Source organism: Semicossyphus pulcher, unplaced genomic scaffold, assembly GCF_022749685.1.
Source record: "Semicossyphus pulcher isolate SPU_LCO1_2020_fin unplaced genomic scaffold, fSemPul1.0.p SCAF_23, whole genome shotgun sequence".
In the NCBI taxonomy this organism is placed as follows: domain Eukaryota; kingdom Metazoa; phylum Chordata; class Actinopteri; order Labriformes; family Labridae; genus Semicossyphus; species Semicossyphus pulcher.
In genome coordinates this window covers 12951164-12960695 of record NW_027211697.1, presented here as the reverse complement: position 1 = coordinate 12960695, position 9532 = coordinate 12951164, and the positions used below count along the sequence as shown (strand labels likewise).

The window sequence follows — 9532 nt, the reverse complement described above, 5'->3', positions numbered from 1 at the left end:
AACACATTCATTTAAAGTCCCTTTAAATATCGTTTAACATTTTCAACACTCACAAGCAAATAACCCCGGTTTTTACCACATTTAAAACAGCAATTATAGTATCATACTGACTTATACTGCTGACACAGCTTCTTATGTTCTGCCCCACTTATCTGACCCAACCTTATATAAAAATAATGAAACCACGAGTCCGACTTCAACACTGTTTTATCTCAGACTGTCAACAAATCAATGCCTGAATGTTAACACCATTGCTAGCCCATGCTAACGGTTAGCTGTCATGCTGAAGGTAGGTGCATAAACGCATACATGTGTGCATGCGTAAACATGTGGTTCGCTTTAGGGTCCCGGTTTGGGGACTTAGTACAACTTGTAAAGGACCATTACACGGTTAGAATGTGATCCATTAAACAATATGAGTCTCTTTAAAAACAACCCATCACTGTAGTGGTAATCTATCGTCACTATCTATCACTGAATGAGGTAACACAATGGTGACTGAGCCTATGGCCCACTGATGAAAGCCCTTTTATTTGCAGTATTACAGACTGGGTGTCTGTGGCAACGCGGAAAAAATCCCAAGCGGCGCCCAGTTAGTGACTCGTTTTCCATCAGCCAGCAGTGGTTGGTCTGCCAGAGAGGGTAGGCGGAGCTAAGGCAAGTGTTGCGAGTGAACAGTAATCTACTATGGCTGAACAAACAAAGAAAAGATGGATGACTACAGATACAACTTCAACAATAAGTGAAAATCCAAAGAAGAAGAAACAAACTCGACGCTCAGATGAAGCAAACAGTCTGAAAAGGAAAGCAACCGTCAGCCAGGAAAATCAGGAGTTACAACCGGAGCCAACCGTGGACGTCACACATGCAGCACTGTCTGGATATCTGGGAAGTGTGCTCCCGCAATTACTGTTTATCACCATAGGTGCCGCCAAAGAGAATGACACTGAGATCGTCCAAATTACAACTTGAAGTCCAGCTTGGCAGACCGAACTGAAAGTGTGCCTCTGGTTGTTTTTTACCTTTCTGTTGACTTCAGAAAGCAGGGATTTATATATCTGTTTCAAACTTTAGTGGAGTATAAGCAGACTGTGAGTAAAGAGTTAATGCATTTAGAAAAACACTGCAACCCCGAGAGGTCGCCGAGCAGACAGGCTTACGTTTGCACAAGAAATATTGGACTAATGGGTCCTGGAATACTCAAGATTAGCTGCTGACATACAAATACACACAGGCACTCACACATACAACCAAACACATGATCCCCTATACTGTCTTACACCTGGTGCAGATAATTCCATGTCTCTTACATCGTGTCCATCCAAGGACAGTAGACTAACTGAACTTATTGCAGGACTGTTTCGTTTACACATGTGTGCATGGTAAAAAGGTTTTTGTTGACGGAGCCGTTGTAACCTTGAAAAAAAGAGTTGGCACAGGCCCACACAGAGACACACGTGGTGTAAATGAGCCGTATCACATCCCGGCATCCTGAGTGTCTCTACCCACCGCTGTCCCTTTAGGGCAGGCCGATATAAAAAGCTGTCTGACAAGGTTTTTATACTCAGCAGTCTCATAAAGCTTTGGCTCTGGTCTCGTTGGGACCGGTCAAACAGGACCCACAAAGAGACGTCATCACTCCCCACGTGTCCTTTGTTAACCCCCTTTGATGCTGCACACTGGTGGAAAATGCAGCACTGTAAACATGTACACACACACGGTCATCCTGTACCTGCTCCCTGACTGCTCCAAACCAGACAGAAGTGGGACATGTTCTGTTTGTGTGAGAGGGTCTGCTGCACTGAGCTGGGAGACAGCAACATGAAGTTAATGGCTTTAAAGTAGGCAGCTTTCCCAGACAATTACCATCAAATGGCTCCTGCAGCGCCAAGTCTCATCCTTCCTCCATCGCTTTCCTTTCACCCTAATTTCTCTCCCTCAGTCTCAGGTGCCCCCGCCCACATGAAGCTGAATCATTGCCCAGGCTGGATCCAGGCAATGCTCCCTTTCTCTGTGGGTCTCGCTGTCTCACAATAGGGAGAAAGTTATGATTGATTGGCAGGAAGGCTGGATTTAAGAGCCAGGAGAAGAAAAGAAATAAAAGTGCTGAAATGTAGGTTTTTAACCCAAAAACTGGTGTCTGTGAGGTGATGGTGGGTGGGGCATCCAAAGGCGTGGTGACGTTTCCCACATAAATACTCGCAGTGCGTCGAGGTGTAACATAATGACCCTGTGAGTGGCTCCTCTTCATCTTCAGGAACGCGTCTCCAAACGCACAGAGTCTTTCCTTCAGGTCTGACCAGAGAGAGAATCCGGGGGAAATGTGGGTTTTTATGCGCCTCTGACAGTGGAAATCAGTGCCCTCTGACAGCAGGAAGATGCCTCAAGATGAAAATTTTGAGCGAGAGAGCTGATTTAAAACGCACGTTTCCAGAAGCGCGTGAATACTTCGGGAGACGCGCATCAAGGATAGAGCGCACCGGAGCGAACGGGTAAGATGAATCCCATTAACTTCATTTACAACACAATATGTACTAAGTGATATGACACTTAGACTGTTGTTTTTATAAGAGATGTGGCCATGAATGTTTTATTTATCACAGTTTATTTTAGTGATTTTGAAACTGATGTGCTCCTTCAGGTTGTAATGGTTCATCTCTGATTGAATGACCCTGTCTTGTGGCTCATTAAGACTGTAGGCTATAGCACTTTAAATTTGGTGGACAAAAAAATATCAAGCATCACTCAGCCTGGAGGGGACAGGGGCTGCAAGTGTTTGTTTTCTCAACACGATGCTGCGGGCTGCGCGTCACTCCCGTGTTTTCTGCAGCGCGGTTCACTGGAGCTCACGTCACAACATTTATTTGTGCAACACATTTTCACAGCCTCGGGTCGCAACGTCCGACAGCTGACGGGTCTAAGAATATTTATTATTTTAGGTCACCCGCAAGCCACCAGGTGTGTGTGTGTGTGTGTGTGTGTGTGTGTGTGTGTGTGTGTGTGCGTGTGTGTGTGGCGGAGGGGGCACTGATCTCACTTTAGATTACCTTCATGCATCTGTTAGGGACACCCTGACAACCTTAAGCTCATAAAACCTGATGAGACAGGGTTCAGAGTTTGGTGCACACGTGAACATTCAGTCACAGTACAGTCTACTAAATTTTAAAGTCGAGGTGAAATGAAAAATGTCATTTTAATCCTTTTAGATCACATCCCCGGTAATATTGTGCATCTATTTGACAATATAGGCCAAAAAGAATACAGAAAATCCATTTCTTCGTATTCTTATATCAAAATTCGATCATTTTTTCTTCCTGTAAAACCAAATTTCCCGTGTGCTTACGTAAGATAGTACCACCCAATTTCAACCAATCAATCTGCAACGTCTGTCTACGCCCACTTCTCAACGATCAAATCAAATCCCTCTAATGATATGTCCCGCCTGCACGTCCTGTTTCACTCGGAAATACGTCACGATACGGATGCTAGGTACTCTCGAAATGCCGTTTCAGCTCGACCTAGCTGCCCGTTTAGGGGCATTAAGAAACAAGGCAAATTATTGAATATTAACAATTACAAAACCAATAAGATGCAGATGCACAGAATGATTTTGCATCATTATTTCATGTTCGCTGTTCAGCTGCATGAGTGCACAAGAGCACACTGACACCAAACATCTGCACTTTCAACCTGTGAAGTCATTCTTTCAGTCTTTTTGCACCTTAAATGACCAATCGTTGTTTTTTTCGTCCATGCTGCTCACATTTTCTGATGATGAAATATAGACGCACAGTGTAACTTTGAACCTCTAGTTTGTGCACTGGAGGGATTTCACAAACCCTATTTCTTCAGCTGAAGATGTTTGGACCAAAACTCACCTCACACAGTTTAAACTGTGGATCTTTATCACTCCCGCACTTCATTAATGGTGCGGGCTGTTTGCCACTTGGCTGCAGGTTTTTTGTTTCTGGCTGAATCCAACCTAAAGGAGCGACAGTACTTAAAACCTGCTTAACTAATGTCGTCTTCTTCTAAAGTGCACCTTCCCATTAGGAGAAAAGGCCTGTTGGCCACTTGCCCAGACAATTGAGTGGAAAGTTTCTCTCCTCTCGGGGTAAATATGGGCATTTTGCCCAAAGAGAGTGCCCAGGTGTGTGGTACAGCAGATAGAAACTCACAGATCCTTAGAACATCTGATGAACTTTGTGTTGCTGGTATTCCAAAGTTAAATTGTAAATGTTTGTCTTTGTTTTCTCTCACAAGCGATTTCCTTGTGTAATCCAAATGGACACCAGCTCTCCATCCTTCAACATGGATGTCTACAACTGGACAAGTATAGCTGAGAATGACAGCATGTCGTCCTCCCAGCGGCCCCCCAGCTACCCCACCTACAGGAACGTGTCAGATATGGCCGCACCAATGCCCTTTGACGTGATCACCGCTGTCGTCTACACCATCGTCTTCATCGTGGGTCTTCTGGGAAACACGCTGGCCATCTATGTGGTGGTTCGTTACGCTAAGATGAAGACGGTAACCAACATGTACATCCTTAATTTAGCCATGGCGGATGAACTCTACATCCTGGGGATTCCCTTCCTGGGCACTAACAGCGTGCTCTCTTACTGGCCATACGGGGATTTTTTCTGCAAGGTGTGCATGACTGCTGACGCCATGAGCCAGTTCGCTTCCACCTTTTGCCTGACGGTGATGAGCATCGATCGCTACCTGGCGGTGGTTCATCCTATCCGCAGTGCTAACTGGCGGAAACCACAGGTGGCCAAAGTTTCCAATGCCATGGTGTGGGTCGTGTCCTTTTTGGTTGTGCTGCCGGTCACGATCTACTCACACGTGCAGGAGGAGCTCAACACCTGCAACATCACCTGGCCTAAACCGCAAGAACTCTGGTCCATCGTCTTCATCCTCTACACGTCCATCCTTGGCTTCTTTGGTCCTCTGGTCGTTATCTGCCTCTGCTACCTGCTCATCGTCATCAGGGTAAGGGGACAGAGAGAATCGCTTCTAGATTCTTACTCAGTGTTTGATTTTTCAGAGATGTTCTGCTCTCATAATCTCATAAAACCTTTTCAATCACTTCCAGGTGAGGTCTGCAGGTGTGCGGGCCGGCCTGACAAAACGACGTAAGTCAGAGCGTAAGGTGACGCGCATGGTGGTGGTCATCGTGTTGGTGTTTGTACTTTGTTGGCTTCCCTTCTTCACTACCAACATCGTCAACCTGATTCACATCATCCCCGAGAACAAAACCACCACGGCCATCTACTTCTTCCTGGTCATCCTCACCTACGTCAACTCCTGCGCCAACCCCGTCCTCTACGCCTTCCTCTCCGATAACTTCAAGCAGAGCTTCCAGAAGGTTCTCTGCATCCAAAAACCAAACTGTGTCTGCACCACAGACAAGATGGGAGGCAGAAAGAAGGCACCCCAGGAAAACCACAATCCGATTTACTCCCCCGGGGATCACACACAGAATGGAAAACTGCAAAGTATTCAGGTTTGTGCAAAAAGCTAAATAAAGATAGGCATTATTTTTTATTACTTAAAGTATACTGTGCCACGGCTAAAATTTTAATTCTGATGCATTGCATGGTTTATATTTCTGCAAGCAGCCTGAAATTTTGACTTGACCCTGGCACAAGTTGTTTAGACCAATTTTCTGGCCCAAGACATTTCTAAAGCCAGAAGGCAATATTATAAAGTTAAAACTTAAGAGAAAGAGTGGAAAGATAACACTGTTCAAAGGATATAATCTTGAAGATTTTCATTTAAATAAATGTCTGTTAAGTCAAATTTGGAACAATGTTTGAGCGCTGCTTGGACGGAGACAGGCGGAATTTGTAGTATGACGAGGAGTTGCAGACATTACTGACGGAGCATAGCATCGCGCCGGAAAGGGGGCGGAGATTAACGTGTCAACACGGGTTTTGTATTCCCATTAATGCCGAGCGAAGCCGAGGCGATAACTACCCGGCAACTGCAGAGTCATTTGACCCGGATCTGAATGACGATTGTAACCTTTCCCACTAAGCAAAAAAGCAGAGTGTTAGCGGGTTTTTTGACCAGTAGGAAAGCGGCTTTAGTGACGTGTTTTCCATCAGCCAGCAGTGGTTTGTCTGCCAGAGAGAGTAGGCGGAGCTAAGCGGCAAAGAAAAGATGGATGACTACAGATACAACTTCAAAAATAAGTGAAAATCCAAAGAAAAAGAAACAAACTCAACGCTCAGATGAAGCAAACAGACTGAAAAGGAAAGCGACCTTCAGCGATGAAAATTAAGAGTTACACTAACTAAGATCTTCCGGATTACAGCTTTAAATTCATGCATCATCATTATTTATTTATTTATTGAACCTCATTGGTATCATGGTTCATCACTGCATTAATCTTACTTTAGGATATAACCCAAACAAAATCTGCGGCTACCACCAATAGCTCCCACTGCAGCACCGATTTATATGTGGAACCAAAGCGAACGAACAAGCGAGCGAAAAGGCGTTACATTTTTTGCATCGCCTTCAGTGTATGAACGTAGTTAGTTCCTGATTGGAGATTGGCCCTTTGCATAGAAGCCTCTGCCATCAGTGTGTGTAAAAGGGTGAATGTGACATGTGGTGTAAAAGCGCTTTATAATTGCATTCTATTTACCATTTATTGTACCACAATTTATGTCATATTTTTAACAGGGTTATACGTTTCAACCACAACAAGATAGTTCACTGTCTAACCTGTTTTCAGACTGAGTCTGTCATGCAGCCCTGATCTCTGTGTCTTGTTTCTGCAGCCGATCCAGCTTGAAGCTATCGGAGACCTTGACAGCGAGCCTTTAACCTCAAAAACAGTGCTGAACAGCCAGACATCACTATGATTTCTCAGTCTGAGCTACAGCAGGGACCATTTGCTCCTGGACCTTTTATTGATCGGTGTTTCCTGTCTTTCTTTCTGATCCTCTCTGACTGGGACTTTTGTAAAGAGGACTAAAGGAGGAAAGTGGGAGAGACAGCTGCATTAAGCCTTCGTCCCCAATCGTTGAAAAGAAAAGTAAAAGTTGAAATGAGTGCTGTTTGAAATGACATTATCTTACACTACTATCTTACAGGTAATTTGACCCTGCTCAATGATTCATTTACCAGCTTTGACCTTTGCTATCCCTCTCTGCTATCTTTCTCTCCCTTAATTAAACATAAATTTGTAGTGCTTTGACGTGAGTGAGCACGGTTCTGTTGGTTACTGTAAAGCTGGTGAAAATGTGTTGATAGTTATAACTATTATATTTCCTTTGGCTTATTAAGACTTTTGAGACATTTTGAAACAGAACGGTCCAGTGCGGTTCCTCTTCCTCTTCTCTCATATTCCTGAAACATCCGCAGGATTGGACGCCACGGTAACTAACAAACTGTATCATATCCTGACTCACCGTTTGGTTGCTGGACTTTTGATGCCGACATTCTTTGGAAGTTGCTGGACAACACTGTAAAATCTTCTTTGTAACTTGATCCAAACACGACCATGTGAGCGATGTTTGAGGCGAGTGTGAGCTTCTGCAGACGGACCTGCAGAAACATGGAAACATTGAGGAGGCGAGGGATTTATTTGTGTTTGAAACACTGTGAATTTTAGAATTATAGGACAATTTAAATATGGGGTCCTGGGTTTGTAAAGCATGGGACAAGAAAAAATCTACCTTGGTCATTCTGTTATGAAGCTGTTATGAATTTTAATAAACAATTAAGTCTGTTTTGCTGGTTCCTCCTGCCTTTCTCTCGATCAATGACTGTATATAAAGATGGACGACGCGTCTCCATCTGCTCTCCTTGCACGAAAGTGATGCCAAAATAGCCCCCGTGACGGGCGCTGCCATCTAGCAATGGTGACGTCATTTGGCGTCAGTTGCACAGTAGAGATCGGCGGGTGGAGCCGCCGTAGCCACTTCCGCTAACCAAAACACACACTTACCAACAAAACCCAGCAAGGATCCTGCACCGGTGTGTTTAACAGTAGAGCAGCTTCTTGTGTTGGTCTGAGGTTAACGTTCACAGGTATGAGAACTTCCATGACTGTAGTGATTGTTTTAGTAACGTTCCTCCTCCACTCTGCTAATCTGGAACAGATCGGCTGCAGGAGCTGTATTGGTCAACAGAGCTGTCAATCATCATTTTTACAGCATCAAATAACTTTTAAAAATAAACTTGTCAGGAAAATGAACACTTGGACATAAATCAGCATGATAAGAACTAACTATAGTGACAGAAACCATGTTTGACAAAAATGTATTTGACGTGTGTTTTGATTTTATAGTTTGACTCATGTCCCATCTGATAACATGGAGGAGGCGGGCTTTATGACCCAGTCAGCAGGGGGCGATAGAGAGGCTTTGGCTTCACTTTTAGGGAGCTTTTTATACAGTCTCTGGTTTTGACACAAAGTACGGCTGCTGACATGAAACAAAGCTGTTATGTGTGCATCTGTCACATTCAAATTTTGTGAAATGACTACTGACAAGCTGTCTTTGTGTCGGGGTGTGGAGGCACAAACACTCTTCTGCAGCTTCAGGTGAGCTTTGTGTTTGTCGTCATGATGCTTCCGTTCCATCCACCGTCCACGTTTCACTGTCGAGCAGAAGAAGCAGTTTGATCCCCTAACAGAGAAAAGAGCACGACCAACTGTTTTATAATCTAAACAGGTTGTTCTAAAAGTGGCAGTAAAAGGCTAAAATGTTGGATTGTGAAAGCAGTACATACACACATAGAGCACACACACACACACACACCTGCACACATTTCATTCGTTTGCTCGTATTGTGACTTTTTAAGAAAGAGGTTTAATTCACCCACAAACTCAAAGCCACAAAGAGGAATTTAATATCTTTGTCGTAGTGACATTGATTTGTCATTGCCATTATAGCGATATAAAGACTCACAGGATGTGATATTTGAGATTTTAGATAACATATATAACATTTAGCAAACAAGCATCGTCTATGATCATTGGATCTGTCTGGCCGCCGGGGTCAGGCCTACAAACGGGTCTGTATGTGACTGACTGACTGACTGACTGACTGACTGACTGACGGTACTTTCACAGCCGTACAGAGAGTGAGTTATGGACACACAAGATGTGTTTGTTGACACTGTGGAGTCCATGAGAAGAGGAAAAGGACGAGGAGGAAGGTGAGGAGTTTGCCTCACTTATTAAAATAAGCGTTAGACCTGCTGGTAACGGTGAAGAAAGGAATCCAGGCTTTTATTGAGGTGGAGGCGAAAGAGATGCTCCAAGGCTGAAGTAAACTACAGCTGTGTCAGGATGGTGGGAGTGTCTTAAAGTTACCCCAGAGAGATAACCACAAACATCACAAGCTTATGGAAGAGAGAGGGGACGTACCAAAATAATGACGAGCTAAACTAAATGAGACTTAAATAAGAGGAAACTAAACCATCGGTGAGGAGCAGCTGACTCAGGGAGATCAAGGCAAGACTACAAAACCAAAACTCGATGGCTGCCAGGGATGCCAACCCAGCACCA

The 9532-nt window shown here is 44.2% G+C and overlaps 1 protein-coding gene across 1 annotated transcript; it reads left to right on the top strand.

Annotated features, from left to right (window-relative positions):
- The first annotated feature begins 2242 nt into the window (after positions 1-2242).
- Positions 2243-7747, top strand: LOC138602641 (somatostatin receptor type 5-like). The gene is made up of 4 exons (XM_069674146.1): positions 2243-2492; positions 4264-4995; positions 5099-5509; positions 6795-7747. The coding sequence occupies exons 2-4, from the start codon at positions 4285-4287 to the stop codon at positions 6876-6878; spliced, it is 1206 nt and encodes a 401-aa protein (XP_069530247.1). The 5' UTR covers positions 2243-2492; positions 4264-4284; the 3' UTR covers positions 6879-7747.
- The last annotated feature ends 1785 nt before the right edge of the window (positions 7748-9532 follow it).

What these genes read in the sequence shown, in the direction of transcription:
- LOC138602641 (XM_069674146.1), top strand. Translation starts at nt 4,285, where the DNA reads ATGGACACCAGCTCTCCATCCTTCAACATGGATGTCTACAACTGGACA. An exon ending in ACCTGCTCATCGTCATCAGG is followed by an intron (nt 4,996 to 5,098) that starts GTAAGGGGACAG and finishes AATCACTTCCAG; the next exon opens with GTGAGGTCTGCAGGTGTGCG. An exon ending in GAAAACTGCAAAGTATTCAG is followed by an intron (nt 5,510 to 6,794) that starts GTTTGTGCAAAA and finishes TTGTTTCTGCAG; the next exon opens with CCGATCCAGCTTGAAGCTAT.